This window comes from Xenia sp. Carnegie-2017, unplaced genomic scaffold (assembly GCF_021976095.1).
Source record: "Xenia sp. Carnegie-2017 unplaced genomic scaffold, XeniaSp_v1 HiC_scaffold_24, whole genome shotgun sequence".
Taxonomy (NCBI): Eukaryota; Metazoa; Cnidaria; class Anthozoa; order Malacalcyonacea; family Xeniidae; genus Xenia; species Xenia sp. Carnegie-2017.
The window spans coordinates 3,958,012-3,980,405 of record NW_025813487.1 but is presented as its reverse complement, the minus strand read 5'-3'; the positions used below and the strand labels follow the sequence as shown (position 1 = coordinate 3,980,405).

Genomic DNA, 22,394 nt, shown 5'->3' with positions numbered 1-22,394 from the left:
AAAAACCCTAATCATCTGGCTGGAATAGTGGCGGCCACCATGCGCGGCACGACATGCGCGAGGACAAAATCATCAAAGGTACCGACACTAGTGTTTCTTCTGTATATTCTTATTCTGTGGTAAAGGTTACAGCATGATAACGTGTGTTCTATGAGATTAAGAGTCCCAAGGATTAGATAGAGTGAAATTTATCTAATGCGAGGGTCTCCTAATCCCATGGGACACAAATTATTAAGCTCTAACCATCTTAGAACATAGTCAAAGCCACGAGGGATTATTTATGGTAGTGAGTTTAAGGTCCCTTCTACACGTATCCGGATTCATTTGTATCCGCAAACATTTTTGTTCTGGATTCAAAACTTTATGCGTCCTTATGTATGCAAATTTGATGTGTTTTTGTATGTCCACACGTGGCTGCAAATATTTTGTTCTGGATTCAAAACTTTACGCGTCCACATGTATGCAAATTTGATGTGTTTTTGTGTGTCCACACGTAGCCGCGAAAACGATACAAATACCCAATTATTGCTTAGAGAGCATACGCTTTTACGAATAATGAGCTGGTTATAAAATATCGAATTATCTGACAAAAGCTAATGCATCAAGGTCATCAAAGGTAAGAATGAAGCTTTTATGTTGACAGATGATGAAGTGGATCTTTTTCTGAGATCTGTTTTAGAATATGAAATAGTTTTAGGACGAATCCGGATACGTGTGGACGGGGCCTAAGATGCCTTGTTTTTATTTAAGTGATTATCAGTTAGTAAATATTGTTTCAGTGTAAGAAAAACAAATAAAATTGAAAAATGAGAAGATAAAATATCCTTATGCAGTAGTTTTAAAATCGTTTATTTTAATCTGTACATTTGAAAACACGAGTGAACTTAGTGAGTTGGACTTGTTAGAATGCAAGATTGCAAATTCACTTCAACCACCTTCTGCAGTCAACGTTTCAAGTCCAAAGAAAGCGAAGGTAGACGAGGAGAAATAAAAATGTGGCTGCACTGCAAATACACAAGAGACAAAGACTTTTTTGGTTTTGGAACATGGGGAAACACGTATGTCGTTTTATTTTAAGTGATAGAGTACATGTGTTCGTTATTAATTTTGAGTGCAATATTAAGTTTTTGTGATTTGTTTGTAAGAGTTATTTTCCTTTTAAATTTGTGTGCACTATGAATCTGCTTACTTCACAATAATATGTTATAACCGTCTTAGACTTTTTCTGTTTGTTAGATATTCGGATATGCACTGTAGGGTTACTACAGTCATTAGTATTTTCTGTTTAGAGAATACGAATAAGGAAATGAACAATAAAAAAACAATATCCAAATTAGTATTCTCTATATAGGGAATACTAATGAGATTTAAAGAATACTAATGAGCTGTTGTATTCATTATTTTCCCTCCATCTGCGCATTTTCTTAGAGCCTTAAAGAAACCCATACCAATTCATGATTTGTGGGCACTATGAGATTAAGTACATCAAAATACTGGACACTGATTGGTTGAGTGGCTTTTGCCATGTTCTAAATAATGATAAACAATTTTCATTTGGATTGGCTCTTCAGGTTCATGTCACCTTTTAAAGATACAATAATTAATCCTTTAATGTCTTTGAAGAAAAGAAATACTTTGGATTAAATCTTTTACGTCCGTTTCAAACATCGAACCTTGCATGTGCTAAATGTTTTTAAAACAAATGATAATGAGGAATTTTACATTATTTTCTTTTGTCTTTGAACGTGTAAAGTTCTACATTTATAATAAGGCTCCGTTTACACTATACCGAAATGGTATCGTTACAGGTTAAATTTTCTATGTATTAAAATCATTGATATCGTTCAATGTCAAAAACAAAATTAAATTGACTAAATCTACTAACTTAATAAGCATTTACTCCAAACTGTTACAACTTTAAAACAAATGAAGATGTCGTGATGAGCAAATCCTGTATGTAGTGCAAACAAATCCTAAGCCTCAAATTTTGCCAAGTTAAACCTCAATGTAACATGATTATTCAATATACAGTGATGGCTCTAGTGAGAAGAGAGGAAGGAGCAGATTAACCTCCTCCCCATAAATTTCTTATTTTGTCCTTAGTTATCCCACACAGATATTTTTATCTATCTTTTGTACAGTAAGAAAAACTTAAAAACTTAACATTTTTAAATTTTGAATTAAAGAAGCCCTTGTAAACACAATCATCATTAATTCATGTCAATATTTTACTGTATATAACTTACATATATTTAAATAAATTACCACTGCATCACATTACTACCATATATGTTACAACATATTTATAATATTGTCACTAATACTGAAGATGACATCACGTGATGTTGAAAGATGTTTATTTAAAAAAAGTCTATTGAAAAAACTCTATTGTAAACTATTTGAAAAATGTTTACCTTAGTTGTTTACTAATCAATAAGACTACAAAATGTACGCTATAGTACCTGTTCTTTCATAAGATGCCTAACTTCGAACTACAAAAATCTGTGGAGTGTTTAGAGCACAAGGATCTTTAAGACCACTAGTAAAATGTTTCTTCAGAATAGTGACCAGGGATATACCAGGCGGAAAGCGAATTCTTATTATAAATATTAAAGCCGAATTCAAGGATAAGTGGAATTCAGAAAGAAACTCCATGTCTGTATACTTTGTGATTGTATATGTTTTTGTTTCTTTCGTGATTTCCACTCATCACACTTCATACCATCTTATCCCACTTTTACTTTCACCTTTTTCATCCCACCATATAATTTAATATTATGTAAATAGCTATTATATATATAAATCCTTTTATACTTGTAATTCAATACTGTCTGACAATTGTCACAAATTGAAACTGTACATTTAGCGTTGTATCAACCCAACATCATGATGATAAATTTTATTTTAACCATTGAAGACAGAAAGTGAGAATTATTATTGTCCAATATTTTAATCAAGAAAATATTATTCAAAAAAATTTAATAACTTATGTCAAAATCGTAAAAGTTTTATTAATTTTCATCACAGTTATTGACATGACGTCATGATGATGTTTTTACATACGGGAATTTTTGAAAGTATGTAACATTTTCTGTCTTTAAGGTCATATGTACATAATAAACGTACGAAAATGATCTCTCACATTTTTCAATAAATGACCATAAAACCCAAATGGTGTTTTTATATATGTGAAATTTTAACAGCATACAAAACCTATTTCTACGATATCAAATTGTATTTACAGTTCTTGAAAGCATGTCTAAAGAAAGTCACTCTATTTATTCATCAAAATAATCTTCATCTGCAACAACACCATATTATCAAATAACTCACAATAAATGAGTTGTCGACATTCTTTCATTTCTATGTAGTGAGCGTCTTATTTATAATATTATATAATAGCCGCAAGAATTTAAACAATTTCATTAGTCGAGAGCTATGATCTATAAGAGGACAGACGCACGAAATTGAGGTAACAGAAAATTCCTTATTTTTAAATGACAAATGAATGGAGAATTTATTTGAATATTTACCTGAATTTATCCTTGAATGGGCAAATAAAGAAATTAAAAATGCCCAGTTGAAGCATTGGACGTATTTGAGCAAAAAGAAAAGAAAAAACTCGGTTTTTAAACATTGATTTGCACCTGCGGCTCGTTGCCACTCAGTTTTTATCACAATGACGTCATACCCGTGTATCTATAACTGTATAGACAACGGTTAAATGTTATCTATTTGTTAAATAAAAATAACCAAATTATCTAACCATACATTTTTATTAAAAAGTAAATCATCAACATGAAATTTTTTCAGAGGTACAATACATAATAATATGTTTTACAGAGAATCTTACAGTAGTAGTGTAATCTAGAGGATGCCCTGTTTAAGTGACAGTTCATTTATGAAGATTACAAGTAGAATCTTACAAAGAAATAAACAAATATTCATGCTCAATTAGTATTGAAGCGCTCTTTTCAAATACAAGTCATTTGTGTTATAAAAAGCAATTATACATCGTTTCAGATTATTGCAAAACATAGATAATATTTTACATTCTTTAATAGCAGGAGGTAAGACATTCCACGAAATAGTACCGATAAATTTTAAAGATCATTTGCAAAATTGGTCCAAATTTATTTCTGGTAAATATAGATAATTTCTTAAAGATTGCCTTGCAGAATAAGAATACTTCTTCTGTAGAAAACTGTAGTAGATGGAAACAAGCAATCATCCTTACGACCATCAACATCTATGTGCAATTTTCTCAAAAGGCTTTTGAATTTACTATTAAAGTGTGAGTTGACCTATTTATTCAGGAACATTAAGTTTTAAAAATTGAATTCTGCAACTTAAACTGTCAACAATAGCTAAAGTTCCTGTTTTGGAATGCATAGTTATATTAGGCTTAAAATAAAATGCACTGTAAAATTTAGCGCATACTTTACCACTCTTTAAATCTACAGCAAGCAATGACTCACCAAACCTTCCAATGCAATAAGATTTGTGTACGATTAGGTTGGATTCCAACAAGTGTTCTCTGAAATAATGCAAAATCGCATTCACATCACCATTCTCATGAACATTAATAATAACATAAATGACCTTATGTTCGTAGCGTTTCAAAAATGTTATGACTGCTTGTTTACTATCACTTATAAAGCATTTGAACTTTAGATTATTTACAGTTATCTGTTCAAATGTTTCAATGACAGCTGTTATGGGTAATTCTGCAGTATGCCAAGGTTTCAAGTAAAGTTCATAGTTGTTATTTCCCCATTTCCATAATGTGTATTCTGTTTTGTTTACAGTTAAAATAACAGAATTATCAGGTGATACAGCTGCTGCTTTTAATTTTGAACTATCGACAGGAAGTCTTTTGTTGTATTGTATCTCACCCTTGGTAATTCTTACAACTTGAACAAATTTTTCTTCTTTAGTACAAACTAAGACATCACCAAATGTCAAGATTTTCTGAGGTTTAAATCCAATGTTAACATGCTTTGCTTGAGTAGAATCAACAAAATTTTCAGACGAAGTTGATATCTTCATAAAATGATCAGAACCATCCCATATCCACAGTAAACCATCTGACCACCAACACCCTAATGCATCCTTCAGTTGCATTGGTACAGTTTGAATAATAGTGCAACGTTCAATGCTCCAAATATGAATGTTGACGTGGTCACCAACAGCGAAAGCAGCAAAAAAAAATCCATCCGGTGAAAAACAACAACATTTAATTTCAAATTTCTCAATGATAAATGAAGGTCTCCAAAGATGATCAGTTTTGAAAATGTTAAGCTTGGAAAAATACGGCACAACGTAAAATTCCTTAAACGAGATTGGATGGACTTTGTTAAGAGTCCTATAAACACATTGACACCAAACATTTGGTAAATGAAACACGATTTCTCCTTGATCGTTGTATTTTGTCAACTGAGTGATTTCAGAAAGCTTTCTGTTCTGGTTTGAATGATAAAAAATACAATCACGATAATGGTGTGTTGTCATTGAATTTGAAGATGGTGAATACTCATGTTTACATGAAAAAATATCGATTGCCTTTGGAAATTGAAAAACATACGAAGTCTTGACTAATTTTTCAACAAAGAAGTCCGAAAATTTATCGGTGCATTGTAGTTTTTGGTAATCAACAACGCAGCGTCGATCGATTCTTTGCAAAGTTAATGAATTCCAAACAGTGAACTCATCGTCAGGAAAAATTTCATATACTGCTGTAATAAACAAACCAGAATCTAAGAAAGAGCAACGATTAACGACATCATCTGACTGTAAACATAATAACAAACGTCCATTGTTAACGTCCCACAACTTTACTTCAGTTGATCCATCACTAGTTACCAGTCTATTTCCGGTGGGTGAAAAGGAGCAACAACAGATGTTTCCACGTACAAAACAAATTTCATTAATGTGAATAGTCATATTTGTCATACAGGGACATAAATTTGTTTACATCATCTACATCATCCCATTATCCAACCTTGAATCATCGAGTGCAGTGCCTAGAGTGCATCGTTGCTCAAATTCAGGAAGCTCAAAAATAGATATTTGACCATTTTCATATCCTACAGAAAGAAGTTCTTCATTGGACGACACACAAAGAGACGTAACGTTAGCACGCAAAGAGACAGTCAAATGATGATGGTTTGTTAAATATGTTGAGTCTAAGTCCTCAAACCAAACAAATTTTACTTGTTTCAATAATTCCCTTGCCGATAATCTTCTTTCGTTATTTCCATCAATTCTGTTTGCAATAATTTGTAAATAAATTAAGCTATCATCAAACCAATATATCTTATATTCCGTGTCATAAACAAATGAAATAGTAGTTCCTCAAGTACATCTTTTCTCAAAAAGTACGTCGTTCCTTAATGATTTCAAACAATTCAGACCTAATGGTATTCATGTAAATGTCTTCCACACCCATTAACCTCGCACAAACCACTTTGACATCTACTGCCCAGCTAAAGTCAACATTTTCGCCACATTCTATCATATGATAGATTCCATTCTTCAAAGCATATTTAATCATAGCAGTGTTCATCTGATCTTCAAAATGTTCATCGACTTAATTTGTTCAAACACTTTCTCACAAGCATGCCATAAAAACTTATGACCATTTTTTGGATTAACTGTAAACTCATGCTGTTCGTAACCATCTGATTTCAACCAATCAATGAGAGATTTGTGATACACGGTTAAACAATCATCGTAAACTGGCAAAATTTGAGATAACGATTCAATGATTTTACTGCGGACTTCAAACTTGATGTCACCAGAAAAACCTAAATAGCTAAACAGTAAAGTTAATGGTAAAAACTCCCGACAGGCAGCCAACAATTCAAGAAATCGCATAAAAGAAGTTTCTGAGATAACAGAATTTCTGGGACTTTCCTTCGTTAACAATTCTTTTGCTCTTTTGAATTGCTTTGCGTAAACACCGTTTAACCCACTGGGGACCAATTGTAGAATGTCTTTAAAAGTAACTTCAATATTTTCTTCTTTCAAGCTCATTTGTGCGTGATAAGCATAAAGAAATGATCCCTCACATCTATAAACTAATGTTTCAAGAACGTTGTGATTTCTCTGCACCCGATCATTCAACTGATTTTTCAAATACTTTAGCAGGTCTTCTTCGTTGTTTATATCACGAGGATGAGTTGTAATTTCCACAGGATTCATGTCTTTCAACTCCTTTTGAACAGGAAGTTCTGGACGACTGGTGATGAAGATTTTAATCCATTTAGGCAGTCGGTCAAACTCTTCTGAAATCAATTCCAACAATTCACTTTTGCCATCAACTTGGCTTTCATCTAAAGCATCAATAACCAAAAGCATTGGTTCATGATCTTCCAATGAATGCAATGGATCATTTAATAAAACACGGAATTTATCGGTGATAGATTCTTTGGAATGGTTTCTCTCTAATTCTTCATTCAGTTTACTTTTATAATTTGATATTGTATCACACATGCTACTAGCCAATGATTCTATCAATATTCGAGGTTTTCTATAATCTGATCTATTATATCTGCAGAAATGACAAGCAGCAAGTTTCTTCTTTTCAGAATATCGTCGACACAACTCAGCAGCAAACACACTTTTACCAACACCTGGACCGGCAATCAAAACCATGACATTAGAAGCATTTTCACTTCTATCGTTAAACCAAGTGTCGAGTTTTTCAAATAACCATTGTCTAGTGCCTTCAAGGTGTTTCTTGTTAAGATCTTTTATAAGACCGTTGAAATTACACTTTCCAAGCTTTTTGACATCTGAATATGTTTTGTCCTGTAACATTTTTTTCACTCCTGCTACATCAGCTTTTGTTTTCTTTACATCCTCATTTATGTTCGCAACTTTTGTTGCCATCTCTACAACATTTCTATTTATTACTTTTACATTTTCGTTGGTTTTCTCAGCAACATCGATTAACTTTTGGTCTTCTTCATACCATTCTTTTAACATTTCAATATGATTTGCCTCGGCGGTACTGAGGGGAGCTTTCTTTAATTCACCTATTTCAATTTGTTGAATACCCAGACCAACCAATGCTTTTGAAATTTCCTGCCACAAATCCTCAAACTCACTGTCATTTACACTAGTTGTAGTTATGTGACCATACACTTTGTTTCGATAAAACTTTATTCTAGCAATATTTGCTGAGACTAAGGTATCTGAAGAGGAAGGAAGACTATTCCATCCACCATGCGGCGCTTTTAGACCACATATATTTCGCAATAAGACAGTTAATAATGTGATGTCAAAGTTTTCAATGTCAGGGTCACCAACTGACGGGTAAAGAAGATCCCATTGCTCCTTCTTGATGACTTTAAATTTCAAAGATGTTAGTATCTTCTTTGTAGAGGGATCTTTAAGTTTACAAGCTAAACTTGCTGGCTTTAATAATGATTGCAATGTTATTTTTAAGGCTTGAGTTCCTTTATTGATTAAAAGTTTACTCAAACGAGATCCATTTTCCTCAATCTTTAATTTTTTAGGTGGCGAAGCCATTATTTATCCTAGAAATGGGGAATGAGATTGCGAAAAAGGGTATAATTTAAAATCTACAAAATGTTCGCAAAAGGACAAATTAAAAATAGTACTACAAGTCATTTATAAAGACTTGTGTTCTTGATTTCTTTCTTTAAATTAAAATTGTGTTCACTGCCTAGTTACATGACCCAGTAATTGATTTTACATCAAAGCATGAAAATAGTAGACTTGATACAATGAAAAAACACCTAAAATGAGAATATTTTCGCCTACTCGGTGCAAGAGGCAGCATATACCTTACGATAATAAATCCTAGTTAATAAATAATATATCTTATTTGTCTAACAATCGTGTGGTGAAGAGATACGTCGTTCTTTTAACAGGATATATCAAACTGGTTTGCTGTGTTGTATGAATATTTGCTTATTAAAATTTTGATAGGACTTTATTGCTAATGATTCTGTTCCCATTTAAATTTTTGCTAGACTGCAGTTTAACGGACACCCCAAGCGCTCGTGACCGCAGGCTCGATTTTGTTTGTGATTATAGGATAAGGTTTGGGTCAGCGTCCAAGGTGTCCGCTAAACTGCAGTAGTCCCCACAGGACCATAGCTTGACTCTACTCATATATTTAAATTCTTGGTCATTTTTGACAATCTGTTAGATCCAAATCGTCATCATTACTAATTGAAATGAAAATAAAGAAAACTATCTCCTATCTGCTTTATATTATCCTCACCAAAACACAGAACACAGGGTGAGAGATAAACATTGCGACATATGAATAAAATATAGAACAAAATACAAGTATGGACAGCACAGAGTATGAAGCTCCTTGTATTTTTTGCCCAAACGAGACAAATTTGACGTCTGTAATCACAAGTAAAGCGTATAAATGAATGATATTTTCAGCTGCAAGGTTTTGACTATAGTCACTAAAATAAAGTACAGATTATACGCTCTAAAGCAGGGGTCTCCAAACTACGGCCCGCGGGCCAGATGCGGCCCGTTAGGCCTCTCAATCTGGCCCGCAGAGACACTTGAGAAAAAATAATAATATCATTAAGCAAAATAAACTTTGTGCATAAAAGAAAAAGAAAAGTAGATGATGAATGTCGGCGATTTCAAGAAGAGTGAAGTGTAAAATACTTCTTCATCGCTCTTTGACGAGCGGTATACGGTTCGCCGGCCCTCGACATGCTCGATGAAAGTTCATGTGGCCCTCTAGCTGTAAAGTTTGGAGACCCCTGCTCTAAAGCATAGGTAATTGAAGAACAACATAAATTATGACTTTACTTAAAACAATTCTATTCGCGATCGTTCGAATATGCGACTATCACCGATGACACAGCCGAGGATATCACGACAAACAAACACTGCCTGCCTCACTGCCTCACTCAGACACTTTTTCAGCCTGACATAGTGGTTAGCCGCGCATGCACAGCGGCTACCCACAAAAATTAACTAGTGATAAATTATATTATTGTTATAATACAGTATAACTTGACGTCTACAACTGCTCCTCCCTAAAAAATGTTTTACTACCCCAAACTTTACATCTTAGCCACATGGCTGCTCATATTGATAACACTTAAAGCGTGATTTCGTTTGAAGATTCTACGAGAATTTCTAAAAACTTAACAATTGATGAATGTTTTATGTATGATGAGATAACGTAAGAAAAGTACAAATAATACACAAATCATTCATTACTTTTTCTATAAACTCCAATTTTGCAATTTTCAGATGTCCAAATGGAGATGCGCCAGCCCTTATATTACTGGCACAAGGCAAAATGCCCCCTTGCCTATTACCTCCGGGCCTGGCCTGACAATTAGGGAAATTTCTCGACTTTGTGTTCTTACACGATTTAATTCAAGTAACTAAAACAGTTAGACACGTTGGAAAACAAAACAAGTATCTTGATTTCAGTTTCTCAGTGTGCATACTAAATCAAAGTTCATCTAAGAATAAATTACGTGCAAAATGAATGATGATAAAATATGTACGTTATCTTGAGTTCATTTTGACCCCTGGAACCTAATTTTTACTTTACATTTGTACATTGTATTGTTTACTTAAGTTTAATTATATTTGAAAGGAGATGTCACATTATGACGTGCCTTTTGTGAATATCAAGCGCATCACTGACTCAGAATTATTTATTATCAAACCTTTTCTTCGTGTAAGAGCCGCAATTTTTATAGTGGATAATTTGAAACAAAAATGAAACCTACTTTCCAGTCGTGGTATTAAATATAGCTTTAAAAGTCACTTATAGAAACATTCAAACGATTTTCATTTGCAATGGAAACAAACATTCATTTGTTTATAGTCATACTTCATACTACGCAATGCTTTGGTATCAAATTCTATTAGCATCTACCGCAGAGATCCCAAAAGATACTACTCATGCGCACATTGGTCATTCTCTACCTTGCTCACCGCCATTACAGATGGCGTGTTTGGTCATATACGAATAATCCATAAAATAGTTTGCCATCCTGCTGTGTAGAACGACAAAACAGTTCTAAAAAGCAATACAGGACAAAACACCTACATAACCACTGAAAACTCTTTTTCTGTGGCTAGATAATCTATTCAGCGACAAATGGCACAAGTCAACGAAGCGATTGAGCAAACAGACGTTCTGACGCTCTTGCATAACCATCCTAACCAGATGCTGTCGGGCTTATTAGAAGACGTGAATGTAGACGATGAACCGTAACAGAAACGGTCTCGTCTACAAGGGAAAATGGGCAAATTTGGCGGGGCCGGATATAAGCACCCTGCTAAAGCCAACAACAACAATCTCCTAGAAGAAGGAAACGACGGGAGAACCACTTTGAACGACCTTAAGAGGAAAGTCGATCAACTTACTGACTTAATAAATACTTTTGCTCCTGTCGTAAAAGAACTCAAGCAAGCTTATGATGCCGCATGCCAAATGAACGATGGTGATGTTATGTCTGAATGTGAAACTGATGACGAACACTCAACCAACGGGGCTGCTGCTGTAGTTGCAGATACAGCTCCAGCTCTATCAAACCAAAGCAATGCTTTGGTAGATGAGCTGATTTACGAAGTGACTGAGAATGAACCGACAGACCAACCATTGCCAAATAAAATTTCTAAAATCCTGACCAGCATTTTGTCCACTGGGCTAAACGAACAAACATTATCATAACGGAAGAAAGAGGTAAAACGCCCCGAAAACTGTGACCTGTTAAGAGTTACAAAGGTGAACCCAGAAATTTGGGACATTGATAGGAAATCCACACGTAGCATGGATGCACGTCTACAAAAATTACAAGAAGCCTTAATAAAGGGACTCATTTCGATTTCCCGAATTGCGGGATTGATTAGTACCTCTCTTGGAACAAAGCCTACAACACCTGCATCGACACCAGAGGTTATCAGGGAGGGGCTGTCCACAACTATTGTGCTCCTCGCTTCAGCTAATCATGATCAGAACATGATCATTTGCAAAGCTGACCCCAACGACACAACTATTATGAAAACCAACCCAAGAGGAAAGTCGAGACAAGGGAAAAACACTAAAAAAAGTACTGACTCCTACTCTCTACCGTGTAAGTTGTAGTAAACGTGGGTGTAGTACTTCTATCATATCTGGAGGAGACAATGATTGTAGTATAGTTGCACGCCGGATATAACAATTTATTGGGAAGTGGAAGGAGCTAACTCACGATACTTCCATTTTATCAGCTGTAAGCGGATACAAGATTTATTTTCTTATAGACCCAGTCCAGCTGAAACAACCCCACTCTATAAAAATGTCTCCTTCGGAAGTTCAAAATGTCGATCGTCAAGTTACAAAATTTCTAGAGAAAGGTATCATTGTTACAAGCATGCATGAACAGGGCGAGTTTATCTCCAATATCTTTCTTAGAGCAAAGAAAGATGGATCGTTTAGAATGATATTAAACCTAAAAGGGCTCAACACATTTGTAACATATCACTACTTTAAAATGAAATCTATCCATACTTTACTCAGCTCGTGCGACCTGGTTGCTAGATGGCATCCGTTGACCTTAGAGATGCCTATTACTCAATACCAATACACATAGAGCATGAAAAATACTTAAAATTTATGAGGAAAAGTAATCTGTACCAATTCACATGCTTTGCTCAAGGATTATCTTCCGCTCCACGCTTATTTACAAAGATACTCAAGCCTGTATATTCTAAGCTGTGGGAGCTTAGGCACATTTCTAGCGGTTACATTGATGACTCTTTTTTAATGGGCTACTCCTATTCAGAATGCGAGCAAAACGTACATGAAGCTCTACAACTGTTTCAGAAGTTAGGATTTCTACCCCATAAAGATAAATCTGTTATAGAACCCACACATACTTTACAACATTTAGGGTTTGTGTTAAATTCAATAGATCTGACTATCGCTATATCCATAGAGGAACACAACAAGTTATGCGAGGTAGCCAGGGGGTGCTAAAATATAACTCTCATAGCATACGGGAAGTGGCCAAGCTAATTGGTATGATGGTAGCTTGTTTCCCTGGCGTTGAATATGGCCCACTGTTTTATCGTGATCTTGATGGGGACAAAACAACAGCCCTTAAGTCTAACAGAGGTAACTTTAATTCGACATTGAAACTCTCTCCTTCGGGGCTAGAAGACGTTTCTTGGTGAATTAATAATGCATATGAGTCCAAAAAACATCTAAATCATGGCAAGATTTACCACGTATTGTATACGGACGCCTCTACCAAGGGATGGGGCGCAAGTATTAACAAACAGTCCACCGGAGGCGAATGGTCAATCGCCGAAAAAGACTCGCAGATTCACTGCCTGGAACTCAAAGCAATACTGTATGGGCTACAGTCTCTCTGTAGAGATCTATCCCTCACCCACATTGAAGTAATGACCGATAATACCACGGCCCATGCCTATACTAACCACATGGGGGGCTGCCACTCTCACCATTGCAATAAAATTGCAAGGGAAGTATGGGCGTGGGGCAGAATCAGGGTCATATGGTTAACTGTCAGCTATATCCCTGGGAAGCTTAATGTGTTGGCTGACAAAGCTTCCAGAACATTTGATGATGCCACAGAATAGAAGCTTGATGCTGAATTATTTCCTGAAATAACAGCATATTTTGGGACACCAGCAGTTGACATGTTTGCTTCTAGACTAAACTATCAACTTAAACCCTATGTCTCGTGGCATCCAGATCCACAGGCGTGGGCTATTGACGCTTTTTGCATTGATTGGAGTAAATTGTTTCTTTATGCTTTTCCACCCTTTAGCGTTATATCATACGTTTTACAAAAAGTAGAAATGGCCCAGGCACGGACAATTCTCATCGTGCCGAATTGGCCAACTCAATCCTGGTATCCGATGCTGGCAAGATTAATGATTCACCGACCCATTTTCCTACCCAAAAAATAAAAGCAACGTGAGCTTACCATCCAATCAAACAAAAGAACATCTACTCAAAGGCAGATTGTGACTGATAGCTTGTCTCTTATCCGGAGATCACTCTCAAGTAAGGGCATCTCACCACAGGCTCAAGCAACAATACTTTATTCTTGGCGGCCAGGAACACAAAAACAATATCAGGTGTACCTTAAAAAGTGGCAACTTTATGTTAATAAACGGAATGAAGATCCCCTTAATCGAAGCTTACAGGTAGTTCTAGACTTTTTACAGCATCTATTTGATCAAGGGATGAGTTACAGTTGCATGCATAAACACTGCTGGAAGTATGTTATCTTCATTCGTTATTACTGAAGGGAATTCTACGATTGGTACACATTATATTGTTCAGAGATTTATGAAGGGAGTGTTCCATTCTAGACCAGCACTACCAAGTGACCTGGGACACCTCCATTGTATTAGAGTATTTAAAGACACATCTGCAGTAGAAGACTTAACCCTACAACAGCTAAGTCATAAGTTGGTAATGCTCTGTGCTATAGTCACAGGGCAGCGTGCCCAATCACTCCACCTCATGAACCTCTTAACTGTAAAGAAGGAAGAGGACTCATACACCTTCTTTATCGACCAACTTGTCAAAAAGTTTGGACCAACACGCATTCAACCTACTTTAGTGATACCAAAGTTCCCTGCCGATCACCGTCTATGTGTTGCCTCAGTCATGGAAGAATATATTAAACGTACTGCTCTCATTCGGGGTTAAGAAAATCAACTATTTCTTAGCACAATTCGACCCTTTCATAAAGTATCAAAGTCATCTATATCTCGTTGGATAAAGGTTGTCATGCAAGCTGCAGGAATTGATATAAAAACGTTTAAACCACATAGTACACGAGCCGCAGCCACCAGTAAAGCAAAGCAATGTGATGTTTCGATAAACTCTATACTGAAAGCTGCAAGTTGGAAGATTGATTGCGTTTTTCATCGGTTTTACAATAAGAACTTTGTGTCTCAACGTAGCGAAGCGGAGTTTGGGAATGCCATTCTTTCAGCGTCCCAATAAGAAAGATATTGGATGAGAATTCTCTTTAGTTGAACTTGGCAGGGAGTTCAGAACACATATACTTGCATGTATAGTGCAAGAGAAGGAAATACTTTAAATTCCTATTTGTTACTATTTCTGGGTATGTTTGACACATCTCCAATTAAAATAAGTTTATAACTTAATATCGTATTTGCGTGTAGGCATGAAGTGTGTCCACATGACTTTCAAATCTCGTGGGATCTCTGCGGTAGATGCTAATAGAATTAGGAAATTGAACGAGACTTACCTGAAGTTGAAATTCGATTGGGATTCTATTAGCATCTGCAAAGCAGAGATTACACGCCCACCCATCATGTTACTGCCTCCCTGCATATCGTTCATATGCACATTTAGGTGGTTCATGTGGCCACTATCTTTGAAATATGACCAATGTGCGCATGCGTAGTATCTCGTGCAATCTCTGCTCTGTAGATGCCAATAGAATCCCAATGGGACTTTAACTTCAGGTAAGTCTCGTTCAATTTCCTAATTTGTTTATAGTCATACTTCATACTACGCAATGCTTCCGTAAAAAAATTGTTAAGTTAGAAATGAAAATACAAAATCTCGGTTAACTTACGTAAAATTACCTTTGTTTTAGAAATAAGACTTCATATACGACGATCGTGTGGACAAAATTATGCTTGCTTTAGTTCTTTACATGTTACGTACCTAACAAAAGATAAAAAATTTAATATAAAAAACTCGACTACATACATATCAGTTTAAAATAGCGATCAGAATTCATACATTATTGAAACAGTAAATTTTTATCCATATGAGTTTTGTTACATAAACACATTTAAATAACGAACGAAGATGACGAGTGAATCAGGATCTCCTTAAACAAACAGTATTATTCTATAACTAAGTATACATCATTGACTAAAAACAATTGTTATTGAAATAAAAATACATAAATAAGAATCTCATGCAGAGTACATGATAACATTGAGATTAGTTAAATTCCAAAGGACTACTGTTAAATAATATAAAGTTCAACAAGTTTGAACTCAGGAATAGAGAATCACATGTCTAAAATAGGATTTGAATGTTAGTTATTAAGACACAATTTTTGAAATTTTTAATGCATTTTTCCCCTTCGTTAATCAAAAATTCCTTTATTGCAAAAGTCAGTTCATATTTTAAAAAGAGCTTTGTTATTGAATAACCCATTGTAAATTATCAATACATTTTAATCATCAACTGCACGCAATTGTAAATACTTATGATCAATAAAAAACACTATACATATAACAGTAACAAATGCAATGAAAGTAACTCTTAGCACTGTTAAACTAACATATGATCAAAAGTATAATTTGAATGGTCTGTTCTGCAAGAATCAACATCTCACAAAAAATAGATTCTGCAAGAATCTACGGTCGCGTTGTTTCTCGGTGTGTAAATACATTCTTCCTAAGTTTAACTTTTGCTTATTTTTAAACTTTTCTCACTTTTAATCGAAATGGTTTGTTGTATACAACATCTTGCTAGACACACAGAGATTAGTCAAAAGTGACGTCAGCAAAGAAGAGAGGTGGTGCATGATAAGACATAAGCACCTACCCCCCTTCACATAAATTTTTACAGATCCTCCTTTTTCCATAGACAAGTAGAGTTTAAAAAGAAAAATTCATCGTCCTACATGTAGAAAATGTTCTCATGTCATTCTGCCTCCCCATACTTTTAAACAAGTTCTACTGTCTTTACCTTGCAGCTTATCGTCAATAGTTGGAAAGTTGGTGTATCAACTTAAACAAGATTTCTCTTGAATGTTTAGTCATAGCTATCGAGATGCTTGAGGAGCAAATTTCTTATGTAAAGTCAGTAATATAGTTTCAGAATCTTGCTTTACTTTCGACAAATTACCTTTGTTTTAGAAGACCTCACATATGACGATCGTGTAGAAAAAATTATGCTTACTTTAGTTCTTTACATATCACATAACATACAAAGATGAGAGATTTAATATAAAGAACGCGACCACATACATATCAGTTTAAAAATGTTGATCATATATCATACCTTATTAAAACATCAATCTTTTAGCCATGTAAGTTTTGTGACAAACACACTGAAATAACGAACGAGGATGAAGAGTGAGTCGGGATCTCCTTTAACAAACAATATTATAAAACACATTAATGACATCTATGTTGAACATTCTAGTTATATAACTAAGTATACATCACTGACTAAAAACAATTGTTATAGAAATAAAAATACATAAATAAGAACCTCATGCAGAGTACATAATAACATTGAGATTAGTCAAATTCCAAAGGACTACTGCTAAATCTTATATAGTTTCACAAACTTTATTTCAGGAATAAAGAATCACATATCAAAGACAGGATTTGAATTCCATTGATTAAGACACGATTTTCGAAACTGTGAATGGATTTTTCCCTTCATTAATAAAAAATTCCATACATGTATATTCTTGCATAAGTCAGTTCATATTATAAAAAATCTTTGTTATTGAATAAACCATTGTAAATTATGAATACGTGGCAAACATCAACTGCACGCAATTATAATCACTTATGATCAATAAAAAACACTGTAGATACAACAGTAAAGGATGCAATAAAAGTACACCTTGAGACTGCTAGATAAACAATTGGTCATACATTATCAAGATGCTTCAGTAGCAAATTTTTTATGTGAAGTTAGTAATATATCTTCAGAATCTCGCTTTACTTTTGACAAATTAGCTTCGTTTTAGCAGTAAGACATCATATATGACGACCGTGTAGACAAAATCATGCTTGCTTTAGTTCTTTACATGTCGCATATCTTACAAAGATGAGAGATTTAATATAAATAACGCGACCACATAAATATCAGTTTAAAAAATGATAATCATAATTCATACCTTACTGTTACATCAATCTTTTATTCATGTAAGTTTTGTTACATAAACACATTTAAATAACGAACCAAGATGAAGAGTGAGTCAGTATCTCCCTTAACAAACATTATTATTCTATAACTAAGTATACATCACTGACTAAAAACAATTTTTATAGAAACAAAAATACATAAATAAGAACCTCATGCTGAGTACATAATAACATTGAGATTAGTCAAAGTCCAAAGGACTACTGCTAAATCTTATAAAGTTTCACAAGTTTTAACTCAGGAATAGAAATTCACCTAAGACAGGATTTAAATGCCAATGATTAGGATACGATTTTCGAAACTGTGAATGGATTTTTTCCCTTCAATAATGAAAAATTCCATACATGTATATTTCTGCACAAGTCACTTCATATTATAAAGAAACCTTTGTTATTAAATAAACCATTGTAACTTACGAATACATTTCAAACATCATCTGCACGCAACTATAATTACTTAGCTATGAGAAAGAACACTGTCGATACAACAGTAATGGATGCAATGAAAATAGTCATTAAGATAATGCTAGTCTCAGATGTGCAGTGACGCTGAGAAGCATATTGTAGCTTAAAAATCTCAATCTCAAACTATCTACTATCAAGATTAATCTCTGTGTATTTGGTGTTATTATTTCTCTCTATATCATTGGGAATGTATTTGGTATAGGCATAAAACATCTCACTTCATGGTAGGGGAGAAAATTGTCGAATGGTGTGTGCTATTATTATTGGGCTAGGCAAATTACCGTGAGTAATGTAAAAATTCGTCACATTGCTCATGTTTAAAGCAATGTTTTAAGTAAAACGGACTCCTTTGTGAAATGAAAGAATCTTGGAATTTTCATTATGTACGTATATCACACTTCCATACTGTATAAAATCATTTTTCCTTTCTCGCGGAGTCGGTTGATGCAGAAGATTAAAAAAATTTGTCTTACAAGATCTGACAGAACAGAAAACTTGCTTACATATTTCTTTCAAAATGTATGCCATTATTTTTATTAAACGCAGTGTTTTGGGAAATATACCCAAAGGCCGAGAAATAAAAAAGAAATGTGAATATTCATGATAGCTACAAGAAATAATGTTATGACAAATGACTTCGCTTGGCCCCAAATGTGGACACTGTTTTTCTTTCCAAAACAAAACGAAATGGGAGGGAAAACCAGTGGATCCGGTAAAAACCTTCCAATATATAAAAAAATCACAATTTAGAAAAATTTCTTTAAATTTTTGTTGTTTTCAAGACTTTTCATATTTTTGTTGTTTTCAATGATCCCGATGATCTACTTTAACATGCAGCGTAGTCAGATCGTAGCTTCGTCATTCGTATCTTAAATTCACAAAGCGACAAAAAAAAGCGGCGACAAAAAAGTCGGCTGACTACCCTATTTAATGACACCGCAAATATTTTGTGTTTGAACAAAAGAAACGAAAACTTTAGTAGAGAACAAAAAATGAAAGAGTGCAGAGTGTTAACAAAAATTTTAATGAATAGACGAAAAAATAAAAACTAATAGCAGCACATACATAAATCATATGAAAAATTCATTCAGTACGTTCGACCTGATCATTCACCTAACCAGCAAACAATGAAAAATGAAATGACCAAAGTGACGTCGAGACTTGCATACAAATTATTTTGATGTCTACTAGATTTCATTTGATCAAAAATTTCTGTTGCTTCATCAAGACCTTTATTAATAGCTGGCTTTCACTCTGTGTGTTTTGTCCGAAAATTTGATAATTGTGAAAATTTAGTTTTACGGAAATTTTTAACGGTTGAATTTTAAAATGCGTTATACTGATTAATTGTATGCATAAAGAAAGTCGCAAGTGGGAATCTTTCAATAAGGACGATTGTTTCTTTGTGCTTCTGTCCAACTTGATCGTTCATTTAATGTCTAGTTATTACGCCTACAGACATAGCTACTCTATAAAAAAACACATTATAAATGTCAGCATAATGAATGAATAAAATCAGAAATTATATATTTTGAAAAGAACAAAACTTTAATATCTGATTTTCAAGCATTGTCCTTGTCCGTCTGATACAGGCGTCTTAGTAGGTCTCTTCCACTTTTTTCACAGCGCAGTTTTTACGTGTATATTGTAGAACTTTTATGTAACATTTTTATCTTAAAAATTCAATGAACCCTACTTACAGCATTGCAATTTTGTTTATTAAAATTAGCAAAAAGAAGCGAGTGAAAGCCAGCTATTTTCTCACAGCAACTGACATCTTTTGGTGACATTTTTTTAACAAATATGGGTGTTTTTCATGATTATGGTTCAAATTATAAAAATAGACCATCAGGATCCTTTTTGAATATCTCATGCAGTAACTCATAGCTATAAGTTAATTTTAAAGCTCATCTATTCAACTTACAATCCACAAGACATGGATCATGTTTTTCCACTCGCTTGTTTTCCATCTTCGTAGATTATAGTCCAATCATTTCAATGTTAATGTTCACACGTACAAATGCCGTTATGCAATGTCCATTCAATATGTTTATACCATTCCATACACAAAATGATCGACGTAACCAATTAAGGGGCTACTGGAATTATGAATCACCATTTCGATAGATTACAGTTTACGATGCACTCTTATGGTAACTTCAAGTGAAGGAAAAGGGATCAATTCAATACCCCAGTTATATCATCACTCAAAGAATGCTTAATGCATATTTGATCTTCTATGAATGTCAGCTGACCACCTTTAGGTGAGTTCATATAACAATGGGGCCCATCATCATTATATGAACAAACAACTGACATCCACAAAGAATCCAAACTGCAAATGAACATTTTTGGCCATGAATCACCATGACACATGAGTAATGACAAACTAGTAAGAGTAATTGAAGTGAATGACACAGGTGGTAAAGGGACTTTCACAACTCTATCCATGTGTGATCTACAATATAAGAAAATATGAAACATATGTACGACATTTCATGATAAAGAAATCTACATATGACGTTAGTTTGCGTTTTTAACTTTTTAATCAGATACATTGACAATGAATATATTTCAATATGTTTTCTGTTTGACTATCCAAATGGCAGAACATTCACCAATATTGCACGAATAGCTTTAGCCGGTTAAGTTTGAAAGATGTAACAAGTTTCAAACGATCAAAGGCTTTACATCGTTATCAAAGCATTTTACATTGAAAGCTTTCATATTAAGAGGCCTATCATTAAGACTACTTGATTATTCCATGCAACTCATACTTCAGTACATCGTCAGTAAAAGACAGAATTCACATTACTTTTTACAACGTTTAAATGACTAGTTTTCCGTTGTCAAAATTTGTTTAATTTTCGTCCTGAATAATTTTTTTTATTGTGATTGGCTCCTTAGGAGCTTTTCACCTTTTACAAAGACAATAAGTAATTATCCTTCAACGTATTTAAATAAAAAAATCATCAGAATCTACAGATTTTTCGCGTTTTAATGTCGGTATGCAAAGCAAAGATGAATAATGTTGTAGGTTAAGATTCGTTAGACGATAATGAATTTATGAACTAGACTTTAATTCCGTCCAAATATTAATTGATCTTGCAGTCATGTCTTGCTGGGTTAAGGTAAAGATCGGGTTTAAGGGCGTTCGGTTTTCCTCGAGGTTCTACTACTAAAAATATAGTAGAGTCGTAGAAAAACGAGCAAAAAAACAATTACGGTTCTCGTTCATTGCAAGTCTACACTTTAATCTATGAAAACTGCACTTCTATGCATTGAGAGTTTCACAAGAGCAATAGAAATAAATGCAAATACAAAATATCATTTATCGTCAGTTTAGTCACTTACATTTGTAGTTTCCAGCCGTAGGATCTATTTTCATACATGATATCGAAACAAGTAGCTACGTGTGTAACACATTTTATAAGGGCTTTCCTCTTTCAAATCTCTTTTTGCTGCTGCTATCAACATTTAGGATGTGATACTGATAGTATATATCTGTACATCGTGGCTTTCAAATAACTTGTCCTCGGGGAGAGTTGAAGGCAACAACTTTATTTTGATTTGCACAATCACAAATCTTTATGACTGTCGTCTATTTGTAAAGTCTTGTTCCATCTCATATGAACAACATCTACTTTCCATGACGCCACGTGGTTTATATGTGGCTTGAAGTGAAAGGTATCTTTATAAATAGTGTTAAGCATGTCATTATATGTATTTGTTCAACATGATTGTTTAACCCTCTGGAATCCAGGCCTTCGTACGCATCTCGTTTGGTGATTGTTGCCTGTGAGCAACAACGGTCTCTAGAGTGTTAAATTAATTGTTTGTACTTGAACAAATTACCGGGTATCTATCAAATCTAATTTTTAAAAACAAAACGTATTGTTGCCAAACAAAAGAACTATGGCTCTCCTTACATTAATATATATGAAATGCTAGTAAAAATTGACCATTTTTCTATGATATTGCGACAATTATTTATTAATTAA

At 34.2% G+C, this 22,394-nt stretch overlaps 1 protein-coding gene across 4 annotated transcripts in view; it reads right to left on the bottom strand.

Moving 5' to 3' along the window:
* Positions 1 to 6,043: 6,043 nt before the first annotated feature.
* LOC124451358 overlaps positions 6,044 to 22,394 on the bottom strand; it is a 32,237-nt gene continuing 15,886 nt past the window's right edge. For 2 of the 4 annotated variants that reach the window (XM_047001968.1, XM_047001969.1), the window contains one exon: positions 6,044 to 8,543. In XM_047001968.1, coding sequence (XP_046857924.1) covers positions 6,562 to 8,535 — 1,974 coding nt within the window. In that variant the 5' untranslated portion in view covers positions 8,536 to 8,543 and the 3' untranslated portion in view covers positions 6,044 to 6,561. Of the gene's footprint in view, positions 8,544 to 15,602; positions 15,631 to 22,394 lie in introns of those variants that run through there. The other 2 variants (XM_047001972.1, XM_047001970.1) reach the window with 2 other exon arrangements.